Here is a 19,197-nt window from a genome sequence, read left to right as displayed (position 1 = left end):
AAGTACTCTTATTTCTATTGATGTACAAAACACGTGCCAGTCGTTGCTTTTAATACTTGATCCATCCTGGCCAAGTGAGATCCTAAGAAGGAACAAAGGAAGCGACCTGTACCGGCGGCCCCGAGGGAAACAAGCTGGAGTCAGGAACAGGCTGAGGGCTCATGCACACCGTGCTCCCCAGCCTAGCATCCTGCTAGCCAATGTCTAGCAGGATGTTTAGCCAAGGCAGCAGGACCAGACGGCATCACAGGTCAGGTCCTTAGAGCCTGTGCTGACCAGCTAGCACCGATGTTCACAGAGATATTCAATCTCTTCCTGGAACAGTCAGTAATCCCTATGTGCTTCAAGCAGTCTGTCATCATTCCTGTCAAAAAAAACCCCCAAGCCTGCCTGCCTCAATGACTATCATCCTGTCGCCTTGACATCAGATGTGATGAAGTGCTTTGAAAGACTTGTCAGAGACTTCATCAACTCTTCACTATCTGACACCTTGGATCCACTACAATTTGCATACCACCCAAATCGCTCCACAGATGATGCCATCACACATCTTCTCCACACTTCTCTGTGCCATCTGGACTCCAGGAAGGGACAATAAGTCAAAATGCTGTTTGTTAACTACAGCTCAACATTTAACACTATAATTCCCTCCAAACTCACCGCCAAGCTGGAGGACCTGGATCTGAGACCGTTGCTGTGCCAGTGGATCTCCAACTTCCTGACAGACAGACCACAAGCAGTTAGGGTGGGCAAACAAGTCTCACCCCCCCACACCCTCAGCACTGGAGCCCCCCAGGGATGTGTACTGAGCCCCCTTCTGTACTTCCTGTACACCTATGACTGTGTGGTCACTTCCAACTCTTCCACCTTTATTAAGTTTGCTGATGACACTGTTGTGTTGGGCCTGATCTCCGATAACGACGAGAAGGCCTATTTAAAGGAGATTAAGATCCTGGAAAACTGGTGCCAGGAGAACAGTCTCCTCCTGAACATCAGCAAGACAAAGAAGCTGGTTGTGGACTTCACCGCAAAACAGGAGAGGAGCTACCATCCACTTGATATCAATGGGACCGCAGTGGAGCATGTGGACAGTTTCCGATATACATGTATGTGAGTTGTGTACGATGTAAGCGTATGACTCACGGAAGTGGGAAAGAGGCGCTGAACACAAGATGAGAGAAATGTCACAGAAGGAATAAAAATCGCAGATGCTTGCCGATTGTGAAATTCCCTTGAATCTGAAGCGGCTGTTAAAAAATTGTGAAACCTGGGATTTGGTCAGGTTTATTGCTTGAGTTGAAAACCTCCCTCATGGATTTGAGATGGCAAGCCACCCAAACTAAATGCTGATTTTTGAACCTAGGAAAAATTACACTTTTGCTGTAACGCGAGGACATTTCATTGTACTATAGGCATCTACTTTCTTCAATTTGGAGGACATCCTGTTCGATTGGACATTTCTTTGAACTGGTAGGATTGAACTGATTTTGCACTCACCCACTGGACATCTTAAAGGACATTCTGGATGATACTCAAAAGACAGTTAGACAAAGATCATTCTAACAAGAGTATTGTTTATTGAATGTTAAATGTGAGTCGAATGTGAAATTTGAATTTCTATTTGAACATTTCAGTTGTGATTAAAAGTTCTAGTTTGCTTGTTTTGTTTATGTTGAATTGTGGTTATATGACAATGTACCTTGTTTTTGGTTTGTACCTTGTATTTGGTTTGTCTAAAATGGTATATGAAATTCTAAACCTAAAAGCAAAATAGAGTAAGAATCCTAAACTCTAAATTCAAAAGTCAGTGAAGCTTAATAGCTGTTCAGAGTAGAGTGAAATCACATACAAGTATTCAAAATTACAAAATAAGTAAACAGAAATAGATAAGATTAAAATATTTAAAGAGCAAAAATAATTCAAATCTTAATAGCATAAGAGAAGATAAAAAAAAGGCAACACAGAGAATTAAGTCAAGCTCACGAGAAAACAACTTTTGTTATGTAGAGGTCACGAGAAAATATTAATAATACATGACCACTTAGGGCTTCCGTACCAAATAGCAGTTTGAATTATACAGTCTTTTTGAAGAAGGTACCTCCTACTGACTCAGTAGTGCTACTGAGGGACTTCAACACTCATCTTGAGAAAGATGGAAATGAAGATAGGTAATGATGGGGCAGAGCTGTCCACTGATCATCACTTATGTCTGCCTTATACAGAACATGAGTCTGAATGGATCATAATCATACTCTCTATCATAGAGGCAGTTGCATAAAAACTAAGACTGAAAGGCTGTTGGTGCCTGTCAGGCAGTAACCTTAGCATGCACTGGTATACCAGCGGTGATGGAAGTCATCAAATTGAATGAGGCCTTCCAAGTAATGCTCATGAAGGCCTCTCCTGATTAAATTGAGAATTATAGAAGAGTCACAAGGGCTGCAGTAAAATCAGTTGCAGAAATGAAATCTTGGGCATGGGAGGAGATGGCCATGGGAAAATGCCTTCCGATGGCTCCAAACATGTTTTCGCAAATACTTTGGCACCTCAGAAGGGGAAGGAGAAACCAAACACAAACTCTGCTGAACAAGTGCGGGAGAGTGTTAAGCACTATTGGGCATATTGATGAGTGATGGGTGGAGCACTTTGAAGAACATCTTAACCCAGTGAACATGCCCTCCTTTCAGGACACAGTACCAGATATTTATGGTGCATTTTGAGTCTATCTATGTGGCTGAGGTTACTGTTGCACTTGAAACTTTCATAGCAGCAAGGTTCCATGGGAAGATAAGATTTGGCATTGTTGAAGGCTTGGAAAAGGTTGAGGTTGTAAGGTTAACACACATTGTTACATGAAGATCTTGGTTAGCACCTTTGGCAAACTTGGATGGTCATCACCATTTTTGAAAAAGGGGACCCGAAGGTGTGTTCCAATTATAAGGGTATCACAGTCCTCAGACTCCCAGGAAAAATCTATAAAAGTTTGTGACAGGGTTTTGAAGAGGAGACTCTGAAGCATATGCTAATGGAGTCTACATGTGTTTTGTGGATTTGGAGAAGGTCTGTGATGATTCATGAGGTTCCTCCACAGGGTTGTTCCACTTACTCTCCATGATAGGTTGAGGAGTTCACCAATCCAGGAGTGCCTTGGGGTAGAGCTGCTACTCCTCCAAAGTGCAAGAAGGCAGTTGATGTGGGTTTTTGAGCATATAAGGGTGCCCCCTGGCCGGCTTTCACTAGTGATGCATCAGTTCCACTTTATTATATTATATCTCACAGTTGGCTTTGGAACATTTTGGGTTCCCCAGGAGGAGCTGCAATCTGTAAAAACAAGTTTGGGCTGACCCTGTCCCTACTACAACCCCCATCATGAAAACAAAAGGAAAATGAAGAATTAAATAAAAACACATGATCCCATTTAAAGAGGATGTTTGTGTTTTTGGAGAGGTACAGGGTTTATTTGTTTATTGGTGGTTGATGTCTGTTTATTTCTTTCTAGTTCTGCAAATTAGGTAGGCTCTACCTTCCATTAGAGAATTAAAAGTTTAGCCTCAAGTTGAGGTCAGGTCTCAGTGAATTAAAGGAGTTATTATTCTACATCTTGAATGGTCTTTGGGCTTGCAAACACAATTTATAATAACATCTTTATTTACAGTATAGAATTAAGCATCACCCAATCCATCTTCTTGGACAAAGAATTTAGCCCTGGTCCTTAGAAAAAAATTGAGCTAGTGTTCATTAAAACACTATGGCTTCAGGATTTCCCTATTATGTCTGATCACTAATTGCTTTATCTTGATCTGGATCACTGTGGTTCTGGAGACTATCCCAAGAACAGTAATAATAGTGAAACCTGCATGTCTTTTATGGGGCAAATTCCTTAAATTACGTCATTCATTCATTCATTTATGTTCCTTATTTGTTATTGCGTATGCTTTTGTTTCAATGGCAGATGTACATCCAGACGACCACTCTTACCATTTCAGTCAGCCTGAGTGCCTCTGTGTCCCTGGGATTGCTCTACATGCCCAAAGTCTATGTGGTGCTCCTCCACCCTGAGCAGAATGTGACTAAACGCAGCACTCGTAGCCTGAAGGCCGTGGTCACTGCCGCCACAATGTCCAACAAATTCAACCCCAAGGCCAACCTCAGACCCAATGGAGAGGCCAAGACTGAGCTGTGCGAGAACCTGGAAACTCAAGGTGAGAAGGCGCTCATTGTGTACTATCATGTTCTACAGAGTAAAATTGCCATCTATTCAACCCTTGGGCTCTGTGCATGTCAAAACACAAGTGGAGCAATACTAAAAGTATCTTCTTATATGAAAGCTGACGTACTTGCCTCCACTTCTCTACTGAATGTTTTTATAATACTGTTTATATTATAGAGGTCATATTTAAACAGTTTTGTCCTGAGCAACAAGGTGAAATCACATTAAATATTTGTAAATATGAAATAAAAGGGTGACTGTCTGTCCCAGGACCATGCAGAAAGGGGCACGTGGCTCAAGATTTTAAAACACGTTCTACAGAATGACCTATTGAACTATAGCAAACAATATTCAAACAGAGCATTACAAACCACACCATATTATATAACAAGTCATTTGTCCAATTATGTGATACATATTTAACATTTTGGACCATCATTATCATGGTCATCATCATCATCATCATCATTATCATCATCATCAAAATCATCATCAACAGTAAACACTTTATCCTGCTGAGGTGGTTTCAGAGGCAGGGAACACTGGACATGCGAGGTGTGAATACTCCCTGTATGGAATGCCAGTCTCATACATACAGGGCACCAAACATACACACATTTACACAGTTATTCATACCTAGCGGACAGCTGCAATTACAATACAGCTAAAAAAAAAAAAAACATGGTAATCAAACAGTATATGTGTCTTGTTTGCGGTATCACATTACTTATGCATGCGAGTGACAAAAAAAAACGAACTGCGTGTGTGTTCTCTCAATCTTTTTTTGTGCAAAAGCCTGTCATCCTGTGGATCCTTACGTGTGTAGGCTGTTTTGTGTGTCTATTACATTACTATTATATTTATTTTATACCGCTAAGATATTATGATGCTTGTTTATAAAATAGACAATTTATTTGAAAATCAGTGTTACAATTGTATCAAACGTGATGTGCTATGTCAGTTGGACAAAATCAGAAGAGATGCCCTGGACTAGAAGGACATTTTGAACAGAATGTGAGGGTTAATATAAAATAAGATGATCATGGAAACCATAGCACTTAAAATGCTTGAATATGCTGCAGGGTTCCTTGTATTCTGTTATGCAGTGGGTGCAATTAGGTCACTGCAGCAACAAGGAGCCCTTTATTATTTCACCAGTTTGGTTTGAAAGTGTGTACATTTCCTGGCTAATCTCATTCTAGAAATGAAGCTAGAAGGTAAATTGGTTTACTTTTACTTGACCTTTAGTCATGAAACTCATCTTTCACTATTTGCATATCAGTACAACAGGGCAAAATGTACACAGTCTTTATACAACAGTAAATAGTATCCTATTCAGCAGAAATAACGTAGCTGATCATGCAAACTCACTTCTCCAGCTTTAAAGTGCTTCATATTCAAGGGAATAACAATCTGGTTTACTCTTGTGATATCATTTGTACATGAAGAAGCAGATGTTAATTGCAAGCAGCTGGATGTTAAATTTTGAATCATGGATCATGCTCTCTCTTTCTTTCAGGACTTAGCCCCAGACAAACATACATCAGCTACAGCAACCACACAATGTAACAGAATGCAGATTGCAACTGACAACCATCACATCATGATGACAGGAAGTCAGACCATCACAGTTGACTACTCTCATGGTTTTCATACAGACAAGTGATATGGAAGAGAACCTGGGCAGTATAGAGAAATATTCTAGTGAAGACTAGATAAAGATCCTAAGGGGACATCTTTATGCCTCAGGACATGACTCATAACTTTATCTAGTTATTCCAAAGGATCTGCCCAGCAGAAAAGCACAAGAAGCAAGTCTAGGTCACTGCTATGGACCTCAGTGATCAGATGAGTTTCAGTGCAAACAAAGCAAGAAACCTCCTGGAAAAGGACTTACAAATTGTTATGAACAGTGGTGCATGTGTTAAACGGAGAATGTAAAAGTAAACTTGTATGCAATGTTTCTCTGTTCTAACTGGTATTTGAACAATTATATGTCTGTTTGCTTATTCAGAATAGACAATGATTTGACCTGATGGATTCCCAGTGCTCTGAAATCCTGTATAGACAATATATTGTGCTGAAGAAATCAGTCACTTCAAACACCCTTTGCTGAGTGTTCTTCAAGTCTGCCATGTCATTTCCAGTTCTAACCAGTTCTAGCTTGGTCAGACACTTTTTTCTTTAAAAATTATAGATTTAAATCTTCTCTCTGCTTTGGATACAATAAATAAATATCTGTTAATGGTTTCCTTTTGCCGAGGTCAGGTCCAAGGGGGAAAAGGTTGACTTAGAAAGATTTGGATTGTATTGGATCTCAACCACAATTGTCACCAAAGTAGAAGATAGGCTGAGACTTATGGTAAATTTATTTCATTAAATCTCACTAATATAGTTAAAAATAAATCAATTTCTGTTGGCTGTATATTTCTTCAGTGACAATGAGGTGTTTAAAAACCCTAGCAACAGTGCTGCACCTGATACACTCACACCATGTCATCAACCAAATAATATGTAGTCCTCTGTGGTCCTATGGTGGTTACTTATCCATTGATGGACAGAGTACAGTGATAAATTGTGTATAAGAACAGAGGCAACAGTCAACAACTGTATAACTAAAAAGTGCAACTATATGGTAGATGTTCCAGAATAAAATGGCCAATGACTGTAGCTACAAAGTAGTTGTGTGCAATAAAATGGCAACCGAGTGTATCATGTTTGATGTGTGGACCTACAATACTAATAAGTATTTTTTTATAATTGCAGTAATGCAGTTTCCTGTGGAGAACTCTTTGGATCCAAGGGCCAATTGGTAATCCCTAAATGAGTATTAAAGTCCTAAAATGCAAAGTTATAAGTCAAAGTGTGATCAATCATGCTTTTTCTAGATTATCATTTCTTTGCTACGATTTTTTAAACATCTTTACCCATTAAAAACAATGAAAATTAAAATGTTCTAAATAATAATCCTAAGCATAGGACTACAAACATTCATAAAATAATTGACAAAATTTTTACATATATTACTATACTGTGAGCTAATCTTTGTGTGTGTGTGTGTGTGTGTGTGTGGGTGTGTATGCGTGTGGGTGTGTGTATGTGTGTATGCACTAATGTATTGAAACATTTGATTGTTTAATTGCAACTATGTGTAATTGTGCATAAATAAAGAGCAAATAACTGATGTTACTTCTATTCTTTGTTGGGTGGGTCTGCAATTATAAAATTTCTGTGGCGCACAGGTGTCACAAGTAAATAGTTACATACAGTGTATTACTATGGTTCGTATGCACATATGTTCATATGCCTAACATAAACAACAGGGATGTTAAGAGTCACCTGAGTACTTCGCATATCTCAGTAACTTCAAACAAAGTCACACAGTGATGATACAAATCTTTCCTAGGAGCCAGCTACATGCATAACTAGCATTCTATTGCACCCCTTCATCTTGAACAGGACTGACCTTAGAACTAAATGGAAAGGTTTTCAGAGCTGACAGTCAGAACCATATAACTAGTAGGGGCAATCTTGCCTAGTGTGCCTGATGTTTTTCAGGTAGCAGGAACCCAGCCTCTGCATAGACACGAGAGCCACCCTTGTCTTTCCTGCATGGTAGAGGAACAGTTAATGTGGGGATTGGATGGCTGCAGCCTAGTCTAAATAATACTGTAGGAAACATAATGAAAAAACAAAAACAAACAAACAAAAAAAACCCTGTTTAAATGAAAGGCTCTGTTTAAATGAAATTTCATTGAATGCTTCAAGGTCAATCTACTGATTTGGAGTTGTGTGATATAGCTTTGGGCAAAAATCCTGAATTCAACCACAAGGTCATTCAAGAATCATCTGACCAACAACACATGCAAGACCAGCTTATTACCAAACATGCAGTTCTCCTACACTAGTGATCACTAGCAAAAAGGCAATTTTCAGACATACCAATTTTAGTGTGCTGTGGTATGATGAAATGGCTGCCAAATACACATTTAGTATGTCTATGAGTCCCTTATGAAAAATCTTTGGAATTGGGCAATGTACCAGATATTGGCAATGTTCTTATTTTGAAATTCTGCACAAGACCAGACCCACGCAAGCATGATAATATCTGTTACACCTTGGGGTAACAGGGCGGCTCACTTTCATCGTGAATCTACCCTCATGTTGATTAATTGTGCCTGCTTCAGTGTTAGGGAGGTCGTTTCTGAGATCACAGAGAGACAGAATGCCATTATGTGTGCAAGGAGGGTAGATATTAGTCACTCCAGATACAGTGCAGTTTGTAAGTAAATAGGCAGTGAGCAGATCTGAATATTTAAACTGGATATTAAATATTGAATATGAATATTAAAACGGTCAACTTTAGTTAGAGGATATTTACCTCTATTTGGATTACCTGAAAATTGTTTTTACAGAGATCCTCAAATGGGTTGTACTTTACCTGGTGAGGTTCTGTTGTTAATACAGCCATTTTCATGGATATTTTAAAAAGCTATATGTACAGTGAGGGAAAGAAGTATTTGATCCCCTGCTGATTTTGTACGTTTGCCCACTGACAAAGAAATGATCAGTCTATAATTTTAATGGTAGGTTTATTTGAACAGTGTGCTCCTAATCTCAGCTCGTCACCTGTATAAAAGACACCTGGGAGCCAGAAATCTTTCTGATTGAGAGGGGGTCAAATACTTATTTCCCTCATTAAAATGCAAATCAATTTATAACATTTTTGACATGCGTTTTTCTGGATTTTCTTGTTGTTATTCTGTCTCTCACTGTTCAAATAAATCTACCATTAAAATTATAGACTGATCATTTCTTTGTCAGTGGGCAAACGTACAAAATCAGCAGGGGATCAAATACTTTTTTCCCTCACTGTAGCTGCTGACATGAGAACAGTCTGCCATCCAAAATGATCTATCCAGCAAAGGTTCTGTGGTCAGAAACAGAGATTAAAATGCATCAAAGAACTATTGTTTTCAACTGCATACCTACAAGATCAACTAACAAGGAAAGTGTCCCTGATAAAATGATCCGTAAATATACACCATGCTTTAAAAAAAAAACCAGCATCCCATCTGCATCTGATACATTTATACCAGCGCCACACACAATATTAGGTCAGTGTGATTGCTGTGTTGAGAATGTTCCACCCCCAAATAATATCTGGTAAGCACTAGTCTTATCACCCTCCCTGTCTATTGATGGATGTGTTAGTGGGGCTGGTGAGTTGTGAATAACGACAGACAGAATACAGTCAGTAATTATATACTCACAGAGTGCACGTATATGTAGGTGGACCTGATAAAATATCCAAGGAGTGCATCCACAAGTTTCAGTGCCCTCCATAATCAAGTAAAATTGTAAAATTAGCAAAATGAGCAAAGATGATTACAGTTGAGGTCATACGTTTTCATATGCCTTGCGGAATCTGCAAAATGTTAATTAATAAATAAATAAATATTGCATTTTGTTTTTCATTTAGTACTGCCCTGAATAAGCTGTTTCACATAACCGCTGTTTACATATAATCCACAAGACACAAGATTAACTGAATTTACACAAATGAACCAGATCAAAAGTTTCCATACGCTTGATTCTTAATACAGTGTGTTGTTACCTGGGATGGTCAATGACTGTTATTATGTTTTGTGATAGTTGATCAAGTCCCTTGTTTGTCCTGAGCAGTTAAACTGCCCAGTGTTCTTCAGAAAAATCCTCCAGGTCCTGAACATTATTTGGTTTTTCAACATCTTCTGCATATTTGACCCCTTCGTCTTTTTAAGTAATAATATTTTCTCTCATAATAATGTGCCAAAATTATTGATACATCGAAGGATTATTTTAAAGAAATGCAAACATATTGAAAAACCTATAATTTTGTTTTTAATTAGCTTTTGTCCCCAGGAACTCTGGTGTTACCTTTAACCATGTTATATTTCCTTGGGACGTAAATATGAGGTTGCACACAATGAATATGCCCCATTACCATGGGAAAAGTCAAAGACATTTCTATATAAAAGAGACTACTGTAATCAAGTTATGGATATAAAATATACAAGAACTGGTCAGGAAGTGAACACATGAGCACAGTGAGGAGGATGGTGAATAAGGTAAAAAAAAAAAAAAGTGCACTGTTTTGGAATTGCACTGTTTAGTTGATTATTGTGGTTGCCAAGTTTCAAAAGCATCAGTTAAATACCTATAACAGCATGGTACTTGGAAATGTTGAAAGAATCCTGTCCTCAGAGCATCTTATCAAATTCAGGACCTGAACTTGACTGCATCATTAGAACTACAATAGCCATTGTGTGCTGTAGTCTGATGAGACCAAACTTTTGATCATATACACCATCAGCATGTTTAGCAACAAAAGAGGACCTCATACAAGAAAAACTGATACTATTTGTAAAATATCAGGTGTTTAAGGAGGTTCAGACTTGACCATTCTAGATAGAGCTTTCTACAGGATGAGACAAAATACTTCAAAATCAACAGAGCAATGGTTAAAAAAAAGACAAAATCAGTGTTATGCAATGACCACTGCAGTCTCTAGATTTGAACCCTACCAAGAACATGTGGTCTGAATCGAAGAGGGACATCCACATGCTTAAAAGTAAGAATATAAAAGAGTTTAAAATCTTCTGCAGTGGATGAAGGTTGCTCCACTACTGTCTCCAAACTTGTTAGACATTATAGGAAAAGATTAAGTGCTATTATTTCTTCCAAGGCAGATGTTCCAAAAATATTACTCATAGGGCTGCCAGTAATAGTGTTTTGCAGAAAGAATTGCACTACTCCAAAAAAAACCAAAAAAACAAAACCTTCCGATAAAAGTCCAGTGTCCTCGCATGTGTGAAGTCAAAATATTAATATTATTGCATGTGTTTTTCTTTTTATAGATTATTGGCATTTTCAAATAGAATGCCAATATCTCTGGAGGATGCTGTAATGCACATAATAAAGAGGCCTCTGAGTATTTGTGCAAACTATCATTAAGCTCTCTTGGTCATGTCCTGGTAAGTAAGGAAAATGGCAAGAGATTGTAGGAAACCTGGGTTTATCTAACATAGACCCACCATCTGTCTCAATGCTATGTCAGTTACTTGCCCACAGAGCACATGAAGGTATATCTTCTCTGTGAGCAGCCATCATGCAGGTGATTGATCCACAAACTGCTTCTATGTTGGTATACCCCAAATGGAACATACAGAGCCTTTTAACACTTGACACCAAAATGACCAAGCATATCTGGATTTAGCCCATATTTGTGCAATTCTAAGTTGAATAGTTTCTGGTGGTTGATCATGATAGAGTTTATGCATGGCAATTACGTGGGCTATTTCACTGTAGCTTGATAATGTCAATTTCACTAAGCACCAGCACTAAGGCAACTAATTTTACATTTCCAGTATAATGTTTGTAATAATCAGGAGCTTTAATACTTCAAAAAAAAAAAAAAAAAAATTGGCAATATCAGACAGCTTACAAATTCAGGACGATCATTTATTAAATTTCAGTAAAAGTGAGCAGGGATGGACAGTAAACAATTGCAACATAAGATATATGTCAATTAAGCTATGATAAGTAACAACAATTTGGATATAAATTCCATTTATTTAAACCAAGAATTTAATTTTGATTGTGAGACTGTGAAAAGTAGGGTCCCAGTGAATGCTGTAAAGTCATGATTATTATAAACTTGTATTCTCTCTTGAAGCATCACAATGACTACCCATATTGCTCAGACTCAGTAAACATCCCTGTTTGCAGCACTTTTCAGCAGGCGGGGTGGTGTTTTGGTCAATGTTGTAACAGGAGGGAGACGGATAGGAGGGTTATTTAGTGAGTGGTTCACCTATTGGTTCTAATCATGATCTCTATATAACCTAAGCCCTTTCTTACCTGTGTGTGTGTGTGTGTGCGCGCATGTGTGCATGCGTGCGTGCATGTGTATGTGTGTGTGTTTGTGTGTGTGGTGTGCGTGTATGGTGTGTGTGTGTGTGTGTGTGTGCGTGTATGGTGTGTGTGTGTGTGTGTGTGTGTGTGTGTGTGTGTGTGTGTGTGTGTGTGTGTTTGGTGTGTGTGTGTGTGTGTGTGTGTGTGTTTGGTGTGTGTGTGTGTGTGTGTGTGTGTGTGTGTGTGTGTGTGTGTACCAGTACTGTTCTTTGCAAAACTCCATGCAAAGAAAAAAATTGAGAAAGTGAAGACATCCTTCACTGGAGCAGTGAAAACACCTGCAAGTGACAGCAAAGTGTAAACTCTCACAGAGTTATTTTGAGCAGCACTTTCCATGTTTCCAACTTGGATTAACAGTGAACTATCAAATTCACTGTGATCAGTAAAAAAAACTATAAAGTTTGGTACTGTGGTAAATACACTAATTTTCTCTTAATCCAAAACTGCATTACAAGAAGTGCTCAGGACCCATTTCTGAACTATATGCACCACCAACACTGGTTATCGCATAAGTGTGGCACCGAATAGTAGCTGTGTTTTTTCTTAAGTCAAAATGAAAAGTGTAAAGTTAAAAACGTTAGAAAATCTAGACATCAAAACTGCAGTGTCTGACTAAAGGTTGACAGTGTCATTTCATCACTGAACTCACACATTCTCAATGCAAAGTCTCACTCTGTTTTTACCTTGTGATGATGATATGCCTTTGTATTTTATAAACACTACCCAAGGTCTTGACCTTGTTTCTGTTTTTTTTTACATGTAACATGTAAAAAGGCCTTAGTGGTTAGCATGTTCGCCTCACACCTCCAGGGTCGGGGGTTCGATTCCCACTGTGGCCCTGTGTGTGCGGAGTTTGCATGTTCTCCCCGTGCTGCGGGGGTTTCCTCCCCCAGTCGAAAGACATGCATGGTAGGCGGATTGACATGTCCAAAGTGTCCGTAGTGTATGAATGGGTGTGTGACTGTGTATGTGATTGTGCCCTGGGATGGATTGGCACCCTGTCCAGGGTGTACCCTGCCTTGTGCCCGATGCTCCCTGGGATAGGCTCCAGGTTCCCCCATGACCCTGAAAAAGGATAAGCGGTATAGAGGATGGATGGATGGATGAATGGATGTAAAAAGGCAATAACGCTCCTGGGGACTGAGAGCAAATGAAAAAATATGTATGTTTTTTTAAGATTGAAAAAACAGCTCTAATGAAAAAAATTGTCAAAACAGATTAATAATTTCACCAATTGCTTGAATTACTTTTTTAATTGTAGTCTACTTATTATATATGTGAATACTACAGTTGGGGATTATTAATTTTTATTACATTTTATAACATATCAAGAGAGTGAAAAAATATATGATATGCGGATAGAGGAGTTCTATCATTGACGATCTGTGATCAATAGAATGTATATGTAGTCAAAGATCTGACATGGTTCATATCCTCAAACTGGTCCTTTATTTATGGTCTTTTATTTATGGTCAAACTGGTCTTTTTATTTATTTCTTTATTTATGGTACTGCCTTGAAGCACATTTATGCATGCACAAATATTTGTGTGTGTGTGTGTGTGTGTGTGTGTGTGTGTGTATGAGAGAGAGATAGAGAGAAAGAATAAATAAGGTTTTCTCCATAACTCTTTATAGTATGATAGAGACCCCCAAAATTAATATTCCAAATAAAGACAAGTTTATTCAAGGATATCAGTTTATCAGATATCTGACTGAGAAACAAAAGTCACACACATACAGTGAAGCAGCATTGCTGTATAGGTATCTAAAGAACAAAGAAAAAAATATTTAAAGTTATTGTCTATTGCATTAAACTAATTAAAATGTACAAATATTTAGCATACCTATGAAACCCACATTCAATAAACAAAAACAAGGAATAAAGGAATAAATGAATGAATGAATTTGTTTTCCATATCCTAACTTAACCTGTCTGGCAATTCCCTGTGGCAATATTAATATGAAATTCATTTCATAATTTGTGGATAGCATTGTTGTGAAGAGGTAAAATATAAAAGTAAACAAAGTATAATTCCATGACAAGTAAAACTTCAAAATTGCATTACAGTTAATTTGTTTTAATCCTTTGTTAGAGTTGTTTTTAATCAATACAACAACAAATTGAATTTTCTGTTAAAAAAAAAGTCTCACAAAACCCCCCCAGCTATTCTAGATGACTACAGAATGACGACAATGCCCACACTGTTCAAGTAATGAGTTTGCGAAAATGTAGTAAGATAACTTAATAAATTATCATAACAGACCTAATCAAGTTTGGCTGTTATTAAAACTATATAAAAAAAGAAAAAGAAAAAATAGTTACTAATAACTATAAAGTGTGTCAGTTATTACAGTGAAATTAAATAAGATAAAGTAAAAACTTTATTGATCCCACACTGGGGAAATTCCCTTATTACAGCAGCTCAATTACACAAAAAACAGATAAAAAAAAAAGTGTAAATTAAATAGGAATAGAATTGAAAAAAAAATTCATATATATATATATATATATATACATACACACACACACACACTAGGAATAGAAAGATAAGACTAATAGTAGTAAAAATAATAATAATGGTAATATGTACACTATGAACACCTCAATGTATGTACAGATGGATACAAATATGAATATATACAGATAAGTGATAAATGGATTCTTGCATAGTTCACAGTAGAGGGTGAGCAACAAATAGTAATAGATGAATAAATTTTAATATTGCAGAATTATTGTGAACTTGTTGTGGTCCCCTACCCACCTTCCACTGTTACTGCAGGCTCCAGATTCACCATGACCTTCAATAGGAAAAAGCAGTTAGTAGAAATAAATAAATGAACATTTTGGTAAAATTTTAAATCGGGAATACGATAATTGTGATTGTGAAAGAATTATTTTTTTTTTGCAGGCAAGACAAAAACTTTCCATTAATAATGTTTACCTTACACTTTTTCATTTTAAAATGTAACATATTCTAGTTTCATTTTCCAAGAAATTTACACACCAAATGTTGAGCACAACATTTAAGACACTAGCTTTACATTAACTTCTTGGCCAGTTGGTCTTTATGAAATGTAATTTTAATGCTAGTGATGAGGCAGATTTGTAGATCAGCCAGCAATGTGTGATGTACTGTAGGTGCCCTATATAGCATGAACTACTTATGCAGAATTGCAAAATGTATAACCATCTACCTAGAGATTGGTATCTTTACGAATGGTAGTCCTTTCTCCAGATTTGACAGAGAGTCTCTGACAGAAGTACCCCGATCCCACAGATCATAAATAGCCTTTGAAAACATTTTGAGGCAATGGGAGACTCCTGGTGGTTTGGGAGGTTATTGCAGACGTGTGATGATTGGTGGTCCTGAATTGTTGCTATAGTGTGTTACTTTGTATTATTATATTTGGTTATGTTACATGAAATTTCACCTAAAATTGGATTTTACATACATTCATTTGTTATAGGCAGCACATCTGATTTAGTAGTTAACCAAAAGCAGTTTTCCCAGGAATATGACCATTCAGAAGATTTTTGCCTAAGAGAAATATAAGATGCTTGACACATATGCAGTGTGGGACTGTACAGTATGTATTTTATGGCTATAATAATATTATGGCACTTGCTCATATTTCTCCTTTTAACTTTTCTACATTCAGCCAGAACGTTTTCATTGTTCCAGTTCTGGCCATGGCCTTTCTTATTTACTCCAGAGCAAAGTCAGGCTTTACATAGCAAACACAAAATGTGTTAACGGCAGAATCAGTATTTGAATTATGATGGGTTTGTTGCATTTCCTTTCACATTTATTAATTTGGCCAGTGTTTTACATAAGGAAGAAATTGCATAAGGAAGAGTTGGGTTCCTTACATAAGGAACCCAACTCAACACAACCCATCCTGTTCTAGGTGACACCAGAGTCGGATTACATGCATTAGAGTAGACAATCATTAAAAAACACAAACAGCATAAAATGTGCTGAAAGAAATAATGAAATTACATGATTCTTCATTTTTTTAAAAGTACAGTAAAGAGCAGTTAAAAGTAGTAAATGAAAAAATTAAAAATAAAAATAGTAGTCTCTGGTACAATTTGTGCAGTATTATAAGGAAATTAGTTGGTAAGTTTTTATTGAGCTTCTTGCAGAACCAGCCACAGTTCTTCTGGAGAACCCAGCAGCCTTCATTGTGGTTTTTTGTCTGAAAAGTACATACAAACTTTTCTGTAACATTTAATTTTGCGCTAGAAAACTAATGTTTAGGAATCTAAATGTTTTTGTACTGACTTGATTATATAGAAATCATAAAATAAAAAATCTATAACAAAGTTTGTACTAAAAAAAAAATGGGTGCCTAAAACTTTTGCACAGTACTATATATTAGGATTTGGCAGAGAAAACAGATTATTAAGTATGAAAAACTCATACGATGGCTAAAAAACATTAATACTGTCATCTTAGTTAGTTGAGAGAAGAGGAGTCAGACAGTTAAACTGTCAGTTATTTTCTCTGCAAATATATAACTTTTCATACCTTTAAACAAAATCTATATATACTTATACCATGATATACCAAAAATATATTAGATTGTACCATATTATACTTTTTGCATACATATTCTAGGTTTGCAAAACTGTCCCAGAAATTTTATTTAAACCACCTCTAAATAGAACAGACCATAAAAAGAGTCTTCCTTTTTTCTCTTGCCAGGATGTGGGCCTCAGATTGCTCATTAGGGACCCACACCCAGATTTCTGTAAAGCTGCTGACAATGTCCGTTAAAAAAAAAAAAAAAAAGGGGCTATACAAATAAAATCAAACTGAACTGAATTCAGTTTATTTTGCTCTGAGTGCCTACCTACAAATTGTCCTTGTCATGCACATTTATCAATGTCCTGTGTTTAACATGACAATCTGTAATTCATGTAGCTATTGGACGTCTTCCAGATAATGTGACTAGCTCAGCTGCATCGTCGGCAGTTATTACAGTCCTGGGCTTGGCAACAGACTCAGATGAAAAGGCAGCTGGGGATGATGTTTTCCCAACCTAATCAAAAAACTTAATTGTCCTTCAGATTCATTGCTGAGAAAAAATATCGGGCAGTTACTCATCACTAGACTATGAATGCAGGAGCAACATATAGTACCAAGTCTGAAATAACATAACTAGTTTGCTAGCACAGCTAAACATTAAAAGTTAAAGAGAAACAAAAATACACTCAAAGGGAAAGAAGAGCAGAACAATTGCACATACAAAATCAAGCCAGTGCTCCCTAGTTCTCAAGTGAAATAGTGCTTGTTCTGTAGCACTGGAGCCAGACTTACAATATGGTTGCATTTACTCACTGTTTATTATCATCAAGGGATATAGGTAGCGAAATAGTTTTTTTTTTTTTTTTTCAAATATATGCAGCAGGCCATTGTTCCAAAGCATACATTTGTGGCACTATATATATATATATATATATATATATATATATATATATATATATATATATATATATATATACTCTCACTTTTTATAAGATAGAAAACATGCAGAAAAATGTTGTACTTTGTGCTGTTTAGTAGTTCTACCTTAGTTTACTAACCTAAATACTTATTAATACTTAATAAGTTGATATAAATTGAACTGATGACTTCAACAAAATCATATAGCATCTATTAAATTGGAGCTCACATTAGGTCTGACTTTAAAAGTTTATAAGTTATCCTTAAAAATCAATTCCCCTATGGAGAAAATTAATGGGGTTTTTATTTCTGGAGGCTGGAACCAGACTGGGGCAGTAGTCCTTGCTGACACGATGATGTATTGTGCAATGCATCTTGGAAAAAGTAGTTCATTTACTTCAAAGGCAGTAAATACGTCTTTTACAAAGGACTACCTTTCCAGAGGACCAGAAGTTGTGTAGCAGTCAGCCAATTATATTTACTCATGATCTGAAGAGGTGAAATTCAAGTTCAGTCTTATAAGTAGTGTCCTTTGCATAATAGCAATAGTGTTTTTAATGTTGCTTAATATTGACAACTTTTTTTTATTTAGGTGCTTGAACTTGGAATGTTGGGTGGAGTTGATGTGAAGGACCCTGTATGGAGAGTATTGAAGCAGGCAGTAAAACATGACTTTGCAAAAGCGGCAAACTAGAGAGGTATAAATCTAAAAACGTATTTTCACATGTTATGAATTGAATTTTGAAAGTCTAGTTTAATAATAAGTCAATAAGTCTTAGAATTTAAAACGTGCCCAGAGTGTAGCTGCGCAGCTTTTTACCGGCACCTGAAGACTATTTTACACGTGCCAAATCTCCACTCTAAAATCTTTATCTCTGCATCAAAGAACAAAAAGGATCAAAATCCCATGTCTCTTTTATAAAGGCCTGAATACTCTCACTCCCGGTTATATTTCTGATCTCACACTCTTAGGTCATTTTCACACTTGTGAACACTAACACCAGATGTCATATTCTGTACATTTTACTGCTGGTTCCTTATACGTTTTATTATCGATTTTGTCAATTACTCATTGCAGCCATTGACTCGAGTACTTGGACTAAGTGTGAAAACGCCATTAGATTCCTGTCTACTGCCCAATGCACAATGTATAACAGTTGTAGTCATGAGTGAGTCTCTTCTGTTGTAGCACCTCAACTTTGGAGCACCAACAGTCTCAGTCACTCCATCTATAAAACTTACAGTGGGGGAAATAAATATTGAACGCATCATCTGAATACTGCAGTTGAGCATTAAATAAATTTCAGTTAGCGTGTTCAATACTTTTTTCCTGTGTCATTCCGCTTTATTACACATAACTTCAGTTATGGACTTTAATATTTGGTTTTCTTTATATGTGTGGAGTTCTTAAGTTGATACCAAAATATGGTAAAAATTTCATGTGAATAATCTCATTGGAAATATATTTGCTGAAAAAAATCTTGCCCATGTGTTTCCACATGCCAAAGTCACTGAACTCCAAGTTGTAAAGTGCTTTGTGGAACCGCTAAGGTTAAAAAGTGCAATATAAGTGCAGACCA

General features: G+C 36.9%; 1 protein-coding gene across 1 annotated transcript in view; it reads left to right on the top strand.

Moving 5' to 3' along the window:
* The window catches only part of LOC128615221 (metabotropic glutamate receptor 4-like), a 103,803-nt gene extending 97,663 nt beyond the window's left edge, over positions 1-6,140 (top strand). The window contains exons 9-10 of the mRNA XM_053637115.1: positions 3,953-4,202; positions 5,730-6,140. Coding sequence (XP_053493090.1) covers positions 3,953-4,202; positions 5,730-5,779 — 300 coding nt within the window. The 3' untranslated portion in view covers positions 5,780-6,140. The remainder of the gene's footprint in view (positions 1-3,952; positions 4,203-5,729) is intronic.
* Positions 6,141-19,197: the final 13,057 nt, after the last annotated feature.

The sequence above is a fragment of the Ictalurus furcatus genome, chromosome 11 (genome assembly GCF_023375685.1).
Source record: "Ictalurus furcatus strain D&B chromosome 11, Billie_1.0, whole genome shotgun sequence".
Taxonomy (NCBI): Eukaryota; Metazoa; Chordata; class Actinopteri; order Siluriformes; family Ictaluridae; genus Ictalurus; species Ictalurus furcatus.
The sequence above is the reverse complement of the archived record's forward strand: the minus strand, read 5'-3'. Positions and strand labels throughout refer to the sequence as shown.